This window comes from Mastigoproctus giganteus, chromosome 6 (assembly GCF_048544385.1).
Source record: "Mastigoproctus giganteus isolate SK-2022 chromosome 6, ASM4854438v1, whole genome shotgun sequence".
In the NCBI taxonomy this organism is placed as follows: domain Eukaryota; kingdom Metazoa; phylum Arthropoda; class Arachnida; order Uropygi; family Thelyphonidae; genus Mastigoproctus; species Mastigoproctus giganteus.
In genome coordinates, this window is record NC_143580.1 from 237,971,903 (window position 1) to 237,988,202 (window position 16,300).

The 16,300-nt window shown below is 40.1% G+C and overlaps 1 protein-coding gene across 1 annotated transcript in view; it reads left to right on the forward strand.

Moving 5' to 3' along the window:
- The window catches only part of LOC150085112 (pleckstrin homology domain-containing family H member 1-like), a 919,142-nt gene that overhangs the window by 591,272 nt on the left and 311,570 nt on the right, over positions 1 to 16,300 (forward strand). Inside the window, exon 6 of the mRNA XM_090376468.1 lies at positions 4,828 to 5,766. Within this exon, the coding sequence (XP_090232594.1) occupies positions 4,828 to 5,766 (939 nt within the window). The remainder of the gene's footprint in view (positions 1 to 4,827; positions 5,767 to 16,300) is intronic.

Here is a 16,300-nt window from a genome sequence, read left to right on the forward strand (position 1 = left end):
GCTGATGCTGCATAAGCTTGCTTTCTTGCATCAAATGCCTCTACTAATGCTAATGCTAATGCTAATCATCATCTAATTTGCAGAGCCAGTTCTTATAGATAGCATCTTTGAGCCATTGATCACGAAAGTGTTGAATATACACTGTGCTGCCACTTTATTAGGTACATCTATCTAGTAGCGTGTTGAGCCTCCTTTAGCCTTCAAAACAGCCTGAATTCATCTAGGCATGGATTGAACAAGATGCTGAAAACATTGTGCAGGAATGGAGTACCATGCAGACACGAGTGTGTCACAGAGTTCCTTGAGATTCAACGAGGTGTAGCTTGAAGTGAACAGCCCTTTCCAGCTGATCCCAAAGATGTTAAATAGGATTGAGATACAAGGACTGAGCAGGCCACTGCAGCAAAGAAAAGTCATTGTTATATTCCTGGAACCATTCCATAGTGATTTGGACTTTGTGCACCGTTGCATTATCCTGCTGGAAGTAACCATCCGATTAAAGATTAACTGTCATCATGAATGGATGCATTTGATCAGCAACGATGTTTAGGTATGATGTGGCATTCAGATGTGAATCTATGGGTATCAATAGAACCAACGTGTGCCAAGAAAACATTCCCCACCACCTTGCACTGTAGTCGTCAGACATGATAGGTTCATGGATTCATGTTGTTTTAGCCAAATTCTGAGCCTCCCATCAACATGATGCACCAAGAACTTCAACTCGTCAGACTAATCAACTGTTTTCCAATCCTCAATAGTCCAGTGCTGGTGTTGCTATGCCCACAGGAGGCGTGCTCTCTTGTTCTCCATTGATAACAAAGGTACACGATGTGGCCGTCGAGTGTTGTAGCCCATTTCCGACAAAGTGCAACTAGTGGTCTGTTGCAATATTTTGTTCTGCGCACCAAGGTTGTATTCCGATGTGATGTGCGACATTGTGGCCTGCCTGTTTCCTTGCACAATCGTAGCCATCCTCCTCTGAATTCTCTCATTAACAAGTGATTTTCTTCCAAAGGAGTGCCGTTGAGAGGATGTTTTCTGTTCGTTGCACCATTCTCGATACACCATTGAAACTGTGGTGCATGAAAAGTTCAAGATGTCTTTGTCCAACATGTTGCATCTACTACCATGCCACGTTCGAAATCCGTTAGGTCATTCTTGCTACTGTTCGTATGTGTAACTGATACTAGAAAGGTTGTTCTGCTGCATTTATATCCACAACTGTGGTCATGTGACACAGCAGTGTGACAAATAACAATAGACCCTACACTGAATTAGTCCACAAATAACAGTGTCCATTAATTACCATTCTCTGTCTTCTGCCACTCAACCATCCCTTTATCCATAGCAGCAATTTGCCTCCAATGCCACACTGCTCGAATTTGCGCAGCAGTCTTCCATGTGCAACAGTATCAAAAGCCTTTCCTTGATATCATATATTTGGATCTTAGAAAGGTTTTTGATACTGTTCCACCTGGAAGACTGCTGCACAAATTGAAGCAATGTGGCATTGGAGGCAAATTGCTGCTATAGATAAAGGGATGGTTGAGTGGGAGAAGACAGAGAGTGGTAATCAATTGACACTGCTGTTTGTGGACTAATGTTATTAGTGGAGTCCTTCAGAGTTCAGTGTTAGGTCTATTGTTGTTTTCTGTATTTATTAATGATATTGACGATGGTATATCAGGCTTAATATCCAAGTTTGCACATGATATGAAGGTTGGCAGGGTTGTTAATGACACTAATGACAGTACACTGCTGCAACAGGATCTAGAAAAGTTGAGCAGATGGGCTCATAGGTGTCAACTGGAGTTTAACATTGGCAAATGTAAAGTACTGCATATGGGAAGCAGTAACCCCATAGCCAAGTGGTCGGAGCTGGAGTGCAGTAGCACACGCTCTTTGAGTAGTCCAGGGTTCAAGCCCCTGACTGTCAAATACGGTCGATCTGCCAACCCGCACTGGACCAGCGTGGCAGATTATGGTCCATTTCCCTCAGCATGAATTGTTGAGGAGGCTTCCATCCTGCAGTGGGTTGATAATGGCTGCAGTTAACTTTTTTAACCCCAGAGTAACATATCAACAGTGTGGTACTACACTGACAGTGGTAGAGAATGAAAAGGACCTGGGGGTAATTGTGTGGGCAGATATGAAGTTTTATGAGCAGTGCAGACGGTCTGCAAGAGTAGCTCGTGGTGTCTTATCAATGATATACAAGAATTTTTCTAGCATGGATAAAGAGGTGATTATCCCCTTGTATAAGGCAATGGTCAGGCCACACCTTGCATACTGTATACTTGTCGGGAGGCCTCATTTTAGGAAGGATGTAGAGCTTCCTTGGAGGGAGTGCAGAGAAGGGCGACAATATTAGTAAATGGAACAAAGGGTTGTTCTTGGGAAAAAAGGCTTAAGTTTTGCAAATTACAGTGTCTGGAGACTAGGCACCTGCGAGGTTGAGGTGTATAAAGCCTTGAATGGTTTGAGCATGCTCAATGCTGATGGGACTTTTCCTCTTCCTCAGAATAATCGCCTGAGGGGCATAAAAAAGACAGTTGTAGGATAGATGTGTGGAAGTTTGCCTTTAGCCCAGCATGTAGTTGATTGCTGGAAGAAACTTCCATCTGTCGTTGCAAAAGTTGATAGCTTAAATAGATTCAAGGCAGAACTAAACAAACATTTGAAGTGAGTTTATGGGTAAAATTTGATTTTTTTTTTTTTTTTTTCCCAGCTGATGCCATACAGTGTGTCTCAAAAATATTGGTACAAACGTTTAGGGGAGGTAGGTAATATCTAAAGGAATGTGAATTGCATAGGAACCCATAACCGTAAACATCACCGTAAGTCGGTAGATGGTGCTGTTCGTTCGCGAGAGGAAAAATTTCTTGTTTACTCATTCAAGCAGTAGTCGCCACACAAAGAGCATGCATCGATATACCAACTGTGAGCTGGCAGACATGCACCTAGTGTATGGATTAGCAGAGGGCAATGGACGAGCCGCTCAACAAATTTATGTTTGTACACTTCCCAGACAGACATGTACCAGACCAACGTTTCTTTGCACGTGTGCATCAAAATTTGTGCAATTATGGGTCATTTAGAGGTAACAGGAGTAGTGTGGGCAGACCATGTTTGACGTGAACTCCCGCCATAGAAGAAAGTGTGTTGAATGCCATCCAAAATAATCCTACTACTAGCACACGTGCCGTTGCCTCTGCCTTAGGAGTGTCTCGTTGCAGCGTACAGCGTGTCTGGCATGACGATTCCTTATACCCCTTTCACCTCCAAAGGGTTCAGTTACTGCTCCCCCAAGATAATCCTGCATGTGTGCTTTTGTACAGTGGTTTCTCAAAGAAAGTGTTCAAGATTTGAATTTTCCAGCCTATGTTTTGGTCACGGATGAGGCTTATTTCACTCGGGAAGGCTTATTCAATCAGCACAATGCTCATGTGTGGGCTCACGACAACCCACACAGTGTGCACCCCCATGCGGCACAACATCACTTCACAATAAATGTGTGGGTAGGTATGGTCAGTGACTGCTTAGTCGGCCCGCCCATACCTGTTACCATCCCGCATGAACTCTGCTAAATATCGGATCTTTCTTGAACAAGTTCTACCAGGGTTACTTGACGATGTTCCAGCAAATGTGAGACACAACATTTGGTTTCAGCATGACGGGGCACCTGCCCATTATTGAAGGTGTGTTTGTGAACATTTGAACAGGCGTTTTGGGCGGTGATGGATTGGCCGTGGTGGACCCATTGCCTGGCCCCCATGCTCACCTGATTTATCGAGACTTGATTTCTTTCTGTGGGGGCCCTCAAATCTATCGTGTATGAATCGCCTGTGGAGATGGAAATGGATCTCGTGGTGAGACTCGTCTGCGCTGCTGCTACTGTCAAAGAAACTCCAAGTGTGTTCGACCGTGTCCTCCAATCCATGCTGCGTCGGTGTCACACATGCATCATGTCTCATGGTGGAACCTTCGAGCATCTGTTGTTACATGAAATGCATCCATCTCATACTCCATTGTTAATATTATTTAAAATAAATGTTTGCCACTAATTACTGTCTTGTGTCATTTCTGCTTCTTGTGCCTCTGCTAATACTTTCCCGTGACGTTTCCGGTTATGGGTTCCTATGCGATTCACATTCCTTTAGATATTACCTCCCCCCCCCCCAAACGTTTGTACCAATATTTTTGAGACACCCTGTATAAGCCTGCTTTCTTGCATCATGTGCCTATGCTAATACATAACTTTATTGTTATATATTTGGATATAATTCATTAGGTCACTAAATTCTTAACTTTTATATTTTATATAACCTGCTTTTGTCACATTATAGCCTTAGTTGTTGATGCACCAAAAAACCCTAGACTAAACTAAACCAAGCCCCACCTCCTTAATTATAGACGAATCTTCTCTTCTGTAAAATTTCACTTGAAGCATATTTATTTTGCAACACATATTTGCACCACATATGGAATGTCTATAATTGTCTACAGACATTCCATCTTTCTTCAGAAACAGCAGGATAAAAAAAAAGTTGCCTAAATACACATAACTATTTTCTCTTTCTGTTATGAAAATTAATAATAAACTAATTCTTTATTTCTAGATTAAAAAAAGTAAAAGTTATTGTATTTTTGATATAATAGCTAGCCTTTAGCCTTTTGCTTATATATATGCTATATAAGCTTGCTTTCTTGCATCATGTGCCTTTGCTAATGCTAAATACCCAATTTTAACAATATTTTAAAAAATTGTTTTTAAAAGTGGGAACAGAGCAGTTAAGATTTTGAATTAATATTGCACATTTTCAGGATTCTTCTCGTGGAAGTTTTGAAGATAGAGGAGAATCAGATGACAGCTTACCTCCAGAAATACCAGACAGACTCTCACCCACTACTGTGTGTCGAGTCAGGCGAAAACATTCTCTAGGAGAAGAAAATACTATGCTAACTGAAGTTACTTTGAGGGAACGTAGTGCCATCACAAACTCTGACTCAGATCCTCTTTATGCAGCTGTTGATTTTTCTAAAAAGAAAAGTCATACAAGGTCAGCCCCACCTAGGGTTAAAATTGAAAGGAAAAAATATAATGAAAGCAATGTTTCAGTCCTTAGTTCTACTACATCAGAACCCTGTGATTCAGAAGTAGACATACGGCATGATTCTAGAGCAGACTCTGGCTCAGTAGATGTTGATACACCTGCTTTGATTACTCCTAAAAGCCCTTTAATTCCCAGTGTACCAGGATCTTGTGGGCGCCCCTCATCTGGTGGTGATGGTGACTATATAGCCTTATCAGGAAGGACAGGTGGATGTAGTGACACTAAGAAAAAACCAGTTCCTCCTCCACGCTCAAGGATGCCTGCCAAACAAAGGACGGAAGGTAAATCAACACCATTTTCTTCCTCATCTCATTCAGTTTCTCCTGCCAGTCCTCATATTCGCTCACGTCAAGTGAAACCAAGTTCTGTAAGTATATCAGGAAGTAAGCATGGCAGCAATGTGACATCTAATAGTGATATTTATAGTGGCTTTGACCTTAAAGTTTCTACTCAGAAACATTTAAATTTGGACGAAATTCATAGTTCTGGAGGGAGAAAGCAAAATGTTCGAGCTGATAATGAGATTCATGACTATGCAGAAATCTATACCCCAAGTAAAGAGCTTCCAGATTTCACAAGTAGGGAAACAACTGATGATGAGCTTGATGGCAAACCTCCTACCCCACCTCTACATAGATTTCCTTCATGGGTAAGTTATATTTTTCATGAATTTTCTATTTTTTGCTCACCAGAATAGAAATTATTTGGCTACATGAAACTAATATAAAAAAAAAATAATAATAATTAAATAAAAAGAAAAGGCTAAAAAAAAAAAGAGAGATTATTTATGGATTGTCTACTAAATATATTTAAATAAATGTAAAAATTTGTAATAGTCAAAGTAGAGATAAATTGTCAATACTTTATCTCATAGATTATAAACAAATCCTCATTAAATTCAAGGAGGGTAGGTTTTATATTGAATAAACATGTAATTTTGATAACACATCATTTTGATAAACATGTAATTTTGATAACAGTCATTGATAAAACTTTGTCCATATTCAAACTGCAGGTGAATAAGATTAAAAGTAAGTACATGGGTGCAAATCAATGTCTTCATACTTTATACACAAAAAACATGTATTCCATTTCTGTTAACAATGCAGACTTCATCCAGATCCAGAATTAATATTACATAGACAACTAATACCCATTCAAACCAGCATCTGTTTCTTTGGAATTGTTTTTGACCATAAGCTAAATTTCTTTGAAAATGTCAAATAATCGAGAACTAGTTACCTAAAAAAGTTAAATATCCTATGAATTCTCTCAGCAACCAGGCAAGGAATGATTGTTTCACATTATTATACAAACTCTGATTAGATCCAGACTTGACTATAGAGCATCATTCTATGATTCTACATAGCCCAGCATTCTGTGATGGATAGACCATATTCATCATAGTGCTATATGTATCACATTAGGACCCCTTTCGTACTTCTGGAATTTATAGTTTATATGCTGAAGCACACAAACCACCACTCTCCATTAGGAGAAACAGCTGATGTTACCATATGCCTACAGTGATCATTCATTGCCTGAACAGCCTAACTGGTCAATATTATTTTTGTCTTGGTAGGAAGTTCTGTACTACACATGCCTGTCTATCAGTTGCTCAGTTATGCAATTCAAGGAGCTCTTACCAAACATGGCCAACTCAATGCCAGAGCTCACTCTTGTGCATCAGGCAATACAGTGGTAACCTTCAGGGCAGAATGTGTTGGTCACACAAGAGCTAATTATTATTATTAATATTTTATTGTTATTAGCCATGTGGTGCAAGGAAGCCTGAGGCTTATGCTGCACCAGCAAAAAAAAATTTTCCGAGTTGCCCAGGGAGAGAGAGCGAGAGTCAGAAGTAGTAAGGAATCACCAAGGATAGACCAATCACCAAGGATAGGAATCACCAAGGATTATTTATTTATTTTTTTTTTTTGGCTGAAGGAAGAGAAGAATGATGATGATATCCAGCTCAGGACCCTGCATGTGCCAAGCACATACTCACAAGATGTGAGCCCCTGGAGTAAAATTGTCGGTGACTCTGTTGTCAGTGACATGGAAAATATATTGTGCAGAAAGGATAGGTGGAATGGGACCAGGGTAGTCTGCAGGGACAAAAGATGATGACGTTTTAGAGCAGATATTATCTTTTAAGGGCACAAATAGTGATATGTTTGTACATGTTGGCACTAGTGACATGATAGGAGGGAGTATATGATGAGAGCCTTGTCAATCAATTCGGCCCTGGAGAGATTGTGCAAGGCTCATGGGGTAGAATTTTTCTCAGCATGGTCTGTGCTTGTTAACAAGAGAGATTGTTTCTACAGGGATGGGTTGCACTTATATAGAAAGAGTGCAAGAATATTTGCTGATGCAGTGTTAGGTGAGTTGGAAAACTGCTAGCTTGAAGGGGTTTCACAGACTAATAGATTAACGGTAGTCGCAGGGAGAGGTGAAAGTGATTCTTACACTGCTTCTATTGGAATGAGCACCAGACCGCAAAGTGAGGTGTTGGGGATTTCAAGGACTGTTGGGAGTCATCATGGAACGAGCAAATACATGGGTTGTGGTAGGATAACTAAGAGTATGAATAGGTGCATGTATATTTGCATGTACACCAATGTTAGGAGTATAGAAAATAAATTTGATGAATTTGAGGTGCTGGTAAAGGCATCAAAGGCAGATATTGTTGGGATATCAGACACATGGTGTCACACAGAGATAAGGAATGTAGAATTAGAATTTAGGGACTACAATGTGTACAAGAAGAATAGACAGGATAGAAAGGGAGTTCCTCTTACTCAGAATAATCACCTGAGAGGGCATAAATTCAAATTGAGGAAAGACAGATGTAGGATAGATGTGAGGAAATTTGCCTTTAGCCAGCAGGTGGTTGGTTGGTGGAAGAGACTTCCATCCCTTGTCGTGGAAGTTGATAGCCTAAATAAGTTTAAGGCTCAGCTGGACAGGTATTTCGAACGAACAGAGGGGTGAAGTGGAAGTGGTTATTTTTTATTTATTTATTTATTTTTTTTTTTTTTTGGCTGATGGTGCATAAGCTTGCTTTCTTGCATCAAATGCCTCTACTAATGCTAATGGTAATGCATTAGCAAAGGCACATGATGCAAGAAAGCAAGCTTATATAGCATCAGTCAAAAAAAAAAAAAAAATGCACACACTCTTCTCATTTCACCCATCCACTCGCTCCAAATGTTTGTTTGTTTGGTTCTTCCTAGAATCTGTTTAAGCTATCAACTTCTACAACAACAGATGGAAGTTTGTTCCAATAATCAACCACCGGCTGGCTAAAGGCAAACTTCCACACGTCTATCCTACAACTGTCTTTCCTCAATTTTAATTTTGAATTTATGTCCTCTCAGGCAATTATTCTGAGCAAGAGGAAGAATCAAGAGCATGCTCAAACCATTCAAGGCTTTATACACCTCAATCAGATCACCTCACAGATGCCTAGCCTCCAGACACTGTAATTTGCAAAACTTAAGCCTGTCTTCATAAGAGCAACCCTTTGTTCTATTCACTAATCCTGTTGCCCTTTTCTGTACTCGTTCCAACAGCTCTACATCCTTCTTAAAATAGGCCTCCAGATCTGTATACAGTACTCAAGGTGTGGCCTGACCTTTGCCTTATCCCTGCTAGAAAAATTCCTGTATATCATTGACAAGACACAGTGAGCTACTCTTTCACTTCTCAGAAAACTTCATCTCTGCCTGCACAATTACCCCCAGGTCCTTTACACTCTCTACCACTGTCAGTGTATTACCACACAGTTGATACATTACTCTGGGGTTAGTGCTTCCCATATGCAGTACTTTACATTTGTCAATGTTAAACTGTAGTTGCCACCTATGAGCTCATCTGCTCAACTTTTCTAGGTCCTGTTGCAGCAGTGTACTGTCATTAGTGTCATTAACAACCCTGCCAACCAACATATCATCTGCAAACTTGGACATTAAGCCTGATATACCATCATCAATATCATTTATAAATATAGAAAACAACAATGGACCCAACACTGAACCCTGAGGGACTGCACTAATAACATTAGTCCACGATGAGCAGTGTCCATTATTTACCACCCTTTGTCTTCTCCCACTCAACCATCCCTTTATCCATAGCAGCAATTTGTCTCCTCTGCTTCTCATTCAGGAAGGAGTCCCACAGGGATCGATATTTAGTTCAACACTTTTTGCAGTTAGAGTTAGCAGCATGACAGAAGATATTCCAAAAATTGTTGAAACTTATATGTATGCAGATTATCTTACTATCTCTTGTCAGTCTCAAAGTATCAATACCATTGAATGCCAACTCCAACTTGCCATAACCAAAATAGAATTCTGGACTGTAAGGTATGGTTACCAACTAACCCCTGGCTTTTTGGCCGTGAAGGGCATTAAAGATTATCTCTCTCTCTCTCTCTCTCTAACTATCAGAAAAGAAATGCACTGCGACCCACTTTTGCAAGCATTGGGCTCTCCATCCTGATCCAGAATTACAAATCAACAATACTCCAATCCCACTTGTTACTAACTTCAGATTTCTTGGTCTTATATTAGACAGCAAGCTTAATTTTCAAGCTCACATCACTCAATTAAGAAATGTTTGTCTGAAGCTTTTGAACATACTTCGATCAGTCTCGTCCATGTCTTGAGGAGTGGATCGATATACTTTACTTCACCTTTACAGAACTTTAATCCGTTCATGCTTAGATTATGGTTGTCTAGTATATGACTCTGCCAGAACTACCTTACAACGTCTAAATATCGTCCAGCACAGTGCTCTAAGGACTGCGTTGGGCACTTTCAGGATTTCTCTAATCCAAAGTCTTTATACTGAAGAGCACGATCCTCCATTACATCTTCATAGGAAAACATTACTCCTCCAATACGCTGCTAAAATCCAGTCATCCATCGCACCACAGTTGGGAGTATGTTTATGGTTTTTTATATGACAGCAAACCAAATGAAAATAGATCTGCTTCACTCAGGATTAAAGAGCTTGCTCAGAATTGGAATATTGATTTAAGTGATATTTTTCAGGAGACAACTGCTCCTGTTCCACCTTGGACATACGTTTCTGCATCTTACGATGTACATTTTCTTCAGTGGGGGGGAAAATGTCATACCTCCTTGCAATATCAGGCAGTTGCACTCGGCCCATTCTACTCTGAACTCACATGCCTGTAAAATCTATACTGACGGATTGGAAACTGCCAGTACGGTTGGCGCTGCTGCAGTTTTTCCTTCATTTACTGCTACAGCCTCACTACCATTAGCCTGCAGCATCTTCGCTGCTGAATTACATGCTATCAAGTTAGCACTTAGTAAAATTATTGAGCTATCCATCTCACCTGCTATAATTTACACAGACTCCTTCAGTGCTGTGTCTGCCATAAGGAAGAATTTCTCATCTTCCCATCCTATCTTGAAATGCATTCATTTCCAGTTAATCTCCTACAGCATGTCCAAAGTGGTGTCACACAGATATAAGGAATGAATTTCTGCATTCCTTATATCTGTGTGATACCTCATCTCTGTTATCCCAACAATATCTGCCTTTTGAAGTTTGACCAGCACCTAAAATTCATTAAATTTATTTACCAAACTCCTAGCATTGGTGTACATACAAGTATATATGCATCTGTTCCTATTCTTAGCTACCCTAACACAGCCCATGTATTTACTTGTTCCACAATGACTTCCAGCAGTCTCTTAAATCCCCTGCACCTTGTTTTCCAGGGTGCTGCTCATTCCAATATAAGCAGTGCAAGAATCACTTTCACCTCTGCCAGTGGCTACTGTTAATCTATTAGTCCGTGTATCCCCCCAAGCTAGCAGTTTTCCAACCTGCCTAACTCTGCCTCGATAGAATTTAGGGAGTACAATGCATATCAGGCAGTTGCACTCGGCCCATGCTACTCTGAACTCGCATGCCTGTAAAATCTATACTGACGGATTGGAAACTGCTAGTACGGTTGGCGCTGCTGCAGTTTTTCCTTCATTTACTGCTACAGCCTCACTACCATTAGCCTGCAGCATCTTCGCTGCTGAATTACATGCTATCAAGTTAGCACTTAGTAAAATTATTGAGCTATCCATCTCACCTGCTATAATTTACACAGACTCCTTCAGTGCTGTGTCTGCCATAAGGAAGAATTTCTCATCTTCCCATCCTATCTTGAAATGCATTCATTTCCAGTTAATCTCCTACAGCATGTCCAAAGTGGTGTCACACAGATATAAGGAATGAATTTCTGCATTCCTTATATCTGTGTGATACCTCATCTCTGTTATCCCAACAATATCTGCCTTTTGAAGTTTGACCAGCACCTAAAATTCATTAAATTTATTTACCAAACTCCTAGCATTGGTGTACATACAAGTATATATGCATCTGTTCCTATTCTTAGCTACCCTAACACAGCCCATGTATTTACTTGTTCCACAATGACTTCCAGCAGTCTCTTAAATCCCCTGCACCTTGTTTTCCAGGGTGCTGCTCATTCCAATATAAGCAGTGCAAGAATCACTTTCACCTCTGCCAGTGGCTACTGTTAATCTATTAGTCCGTGTATCCCCCCAAGCTAGCAGTTTTCCAACCTGCCTAACTCTGCCTCGATAGAATTTAGGGAGTACAATGCATATCAGGCAGTTGCACTCGGCCCATGCTACTCTGAACTCGCATGCCTGTAAAATCTATACTGACGGATTGGAAACTGCTAGTACGGTTGGCGCTGCTGCAGTTTTTCCTTCATTTACTGCTACAGCCTCACTACCATTAGCCTGCAGCAGCGAAGATGCTGCAGGTTAAGAAACACGTAAAATCATGTTAAGAAACAAATAAAATCTAAGGATGTGCATTCAGTTGACATGGGTGGACAGTAAAGTGTTTTTTTTTTTTTTTTGGTAGTTGTTGGTGCATCGGCTTCTGTGGCCATAGCGCACCTCCCAAGGTTTTTGCAGTACTTTGATCCAAGCCCGAGGCGTTATTCGAACCCGCGACCTTTGGGTTGCCAGGCAGGCACTTTACCCACCTGGCTAGCCCGATCGGCAGTGAAGTGTTGAGTCAGCTTGGCGTGCCATAAGCACTGGGAAAGCAAAGTTGAGAGTAGGAGTGTGTTTTAGGTCTAATGACTCTGATGAGTACAATGAATAACTCTACAGAGAAATAGTGGCTCTGTAAATCAGATTGTCTTATAATGGGGGATTTTAACTTCCCAGATAGACTGGAGTTTGTGGGTTGGTCATCACACACTAGCAAGACTTTTGTGGATTTATTGCATGATTGTTTTCTACAGCACCATGTTCAAGAGGCAACCAGAGGGAGTAATCTCTTGATCTGATTATCAGTACAGTAAACCCCCGCTATTCGTGGGGGTTACGTTCCTGAGAAATACCGAAAACGCGAATACTGAGTTATGGCTCCCATAGTAATAAAGGGGTTCCGTTCCAAAGTATGAAATATATAAGAAAAACTAGTCTAAAATTTTGTCTATGTATGTATTATATGTACCTTCATAATATGACTATGTACATAGTGAAATGCAAGCATATGGCATCGAAATGAAAATAAGAAACAATTTAATATTAAATGTAATATTTATTAGAAATTTCAAATAAATCTTTCAAACCAGCGCCTTTGCTAGCTAAAAAACTTATCCCACCAGTCCTATCACCAGTTTCGCTAAAGTGTTGATAAAGGTGTTTTGCCTTTTCACGAATGATGAGTGAACTTAACGGAATTTTATTTTGAGTTCGGTCTTCTATCCACAGATTTAAAGCCTTTTCCATTTTTTCTAATTTAACATCATGAGTTACAGAGCAAATTTTTGAAGAAATTAGCGCGTTTTCACGGACACTACGGTGGATTTTTTCTTCCGATTTTTTAATTGATCGTACCGTTGACTCATCGATTTTATAATGTTTTGCCACTAAATAGACACTTTCACCATTAGAAATTCTCTAATAACTCAATTTTATTCGCTAATGTCATCACCTTCTTTGATCTTTTCACATTTCCCTTGTTATTCGTAGCCATATTTTTGTGCGGGTTAGAAAGAACTTGTCCACAATAAAGTCACTTTCTTCCGTTAACACTCTTGTAAAAGTCTGTTTTACACTGCAAAATGGTAGATTTATCACTTTTGTAAGCATATCAATTTATAAATTGATAAATTTATTCAATTTATAAGCATACAAATTAAAAGCAAACGACGAAACCTTCATGACAAGCGCATAACACATACTGAACAAGGATTAGCGAGAAACATCCATGCTCTCGATTTTGTCACCCCCCTCTCCCCCCACCCACAGAGCGCTGTTTTGACCGGGAAAGATAATTTTAGCCACGCCCACGTTTTTTTATGGCGGAAAATGTTCACGGCGCTTTAAAATTCAAATTTTTTTAGGTTTCATTTTATATTAAATCAGTGACCACGAATACGCGAAACCGCAAATACAGATACCGCGAATAGCAGGGGTTTACTGTATATTAGTATTAGTATTTAGTACTAGTATTAGTAATGGCCACATGGTGCAAGGAAGCCTATGGCTTATGCTTCACCAGTCAAAAAATAAATAAATAATAATAATAAATAAATAATAATAAAATAGAATAACAAAAAATAAATAAAATAAAATAATAAGAATAAAAACAAATTAATAATAATAAGAAGAAAATTAAAAAAATAATAAAAATTAATAAGAGAAAAGGAAATAGACAACCTATGTATTTCCCTCCACCCTTAGGTAATTATCCAGCTGACCTTTGAATTTCCCCAGACTGTCAGCCTCTACCACCCATGTAGGTAACTTATTCCAGTAATTTATAACTCGCTTGCTGAAATAAAACTTCCTGCAATCCAGTCTAAACAACTTCTCTCCCCCGTAAATTTAAAATATGGCCCCTAGGTCTAGAATCAATTATAACTGTGAAAATTTTGTCCTTATTCAGTTTGCTTATTCCTCTCAGAGCCTTAAACACCTCAATCATGTCCCCTCTAAGGTGCTTAGTTTCCAAGCTCTGCAACCCACATATTTGAAGTCTTTCTTCATGTGGACACCCTTTTGCTGATCTCACCAGGCAAGTTACCTGTCTTTGCACCCTTTCAAGAAGAATAATGTCTTTCTTAAATGCGGTCTCCATACTTGAACACATTATTCCAAGTGTGGTCTATCAATAGCCTTATGTAATGGAATTATGATGTCCTTATCTCTACTAGCAATTGTTCAAAAAATCGATACAACACCATGGGCCCTCCTTGCAACCAGTCTACAATGCTTGGAGAACTTCATGTCTAACAATCTCTTTCCTCCACTACCGGCTGTAGTTCAACTTCGCCAAGTGTATAAGTTATTTTGGGGTTATTTTTCCCCAGGTGCAATACCTTACATTTTTCTGGATTAAAGCATGGCTGCCATTTTTCTGACAAACCCTGAAGTCTATCTAGGTAGTAGTAGTAGTAGTAGTGGCATGTGATGCAAGAAAGCATGTGTATGAGCTTATGCAGCATCAACCAAAAAAAAAAAAAAAAAATCACACCATTCCCTCCAAATGCCTGTCAAGTTCCTCCTTAAATTTATTCAACCTATCGACTTCCACAACGACAGATGGAAGTTTGTTTCAGCAATTAACCACGTGCTGGCTAAAGGCAAATTTCCGCACATCTATTCTACATCTGTCTTTTCTTAATTTGAAGTTATGCCCCCTTAGCTTCGTAATCTGAACAAGTGGAAGGATCCCATCAGAATTCAACGTGCTCAACCCATTCAAGGCCTTATACACCTCAATCAGATCACCGCGCAGGTACCTAGTCTCCAGCCACTGCAATTTGCAGAACTTAAGCCCCTCTCTTGGTAAGAGGATCCCTTCATTCCCCTCACCAATCTTGTTGCCCTTCTCTGTACACGCTCAAGTAAATCTACATCCTTCCTAAAATGAGGCCTCCAGACCTGTACACAGTACTCAAGGCGTGGCCTGACCATTGCCTTATACAGAGGAATAATCACCTCCTTTTCCCTGCTAGCAGAATTCCTATATATCATTGACAAAACCCCATGACCTGCCCTGGCAACCTGTCTGCATTGCTCAGAAAACTTCATATCTGCCTGCCCAATTACTCCCAGGTCTTTTTCATTTTCTACCACCTTAAGTGTAGTACCACACAGTTGGTACGTTTCTCTGGGGTTACTTCTACCCATATGCAGTAATTTACATTTGTCAAGGTTGACACTTCTTAGCCCATCTGCCCAAATTATCTAGATCCTGTTGCAGTAGCACACTGCCATTACTGTCATTAACAACCCTGCCGACCTTTGTATCATCTGCAAACTTCGACATTAAGCCTGATATACCTTCATCAATATCATTGATAAATATACAAAACAACAGTGGACCCAACACCGAACCCTGTGGGACTCCACTAATAACATTAGTGGATTACCAAGAGAGGCTTAAGTTCTGCAAATTGCAGTGGCTGGAGACTAGGCACCTGCGCGGTGATCTGATTGAGGTGTATAAGGCCTTGAATGGGTTGATCATGCTGAATTCTGATGGGATCCTTCCACTTGTTCAGATTACGAACCTAAGGGGGCATAAATTCAAATTAAGAAAGGACAGATGTAGAATAGATGTGTGGAAATTTGCCTTTAGCCAGTGGGCGGTTAATTGCTGGAACAAACTTCCATCTGTCGTTGTGGAAGTTGATAGGTTGAATAAATTTAAGGAGGAACTGGACAGGCATTTGGAGGGAATGGTGTGATTTTTTTTTTTTTTTTGGCTGATGCTGCATAAGCTCATACACTTGCTTTCTTGCATCACATGCCACTACTACTACTACTACATTAGTCCACGAAGAGCAGCACCCATTGATTACCACCCTCTGTCTTCTCCCACTTAACCATCCTTTTATCCATTGTCGCAACTTACCCTTAATACCATTCTACTCTGAAGAAGGTCACTCTGAAGAAGCTCTGCTTGGCAGTGATGATTAACTACGCTACCAATCTTTACATCATCTGCAAATTTAGATATCAAGCCCTCTATCGCTTCATCGACGTCATTTATGAAAATCAAAAACAGTGGTCCTAATACTGATCCTTGGGAAACCCCACTTCTTACATCAATCCAATCGGAAGAATGACCATTTATCACAACCCTCCAAC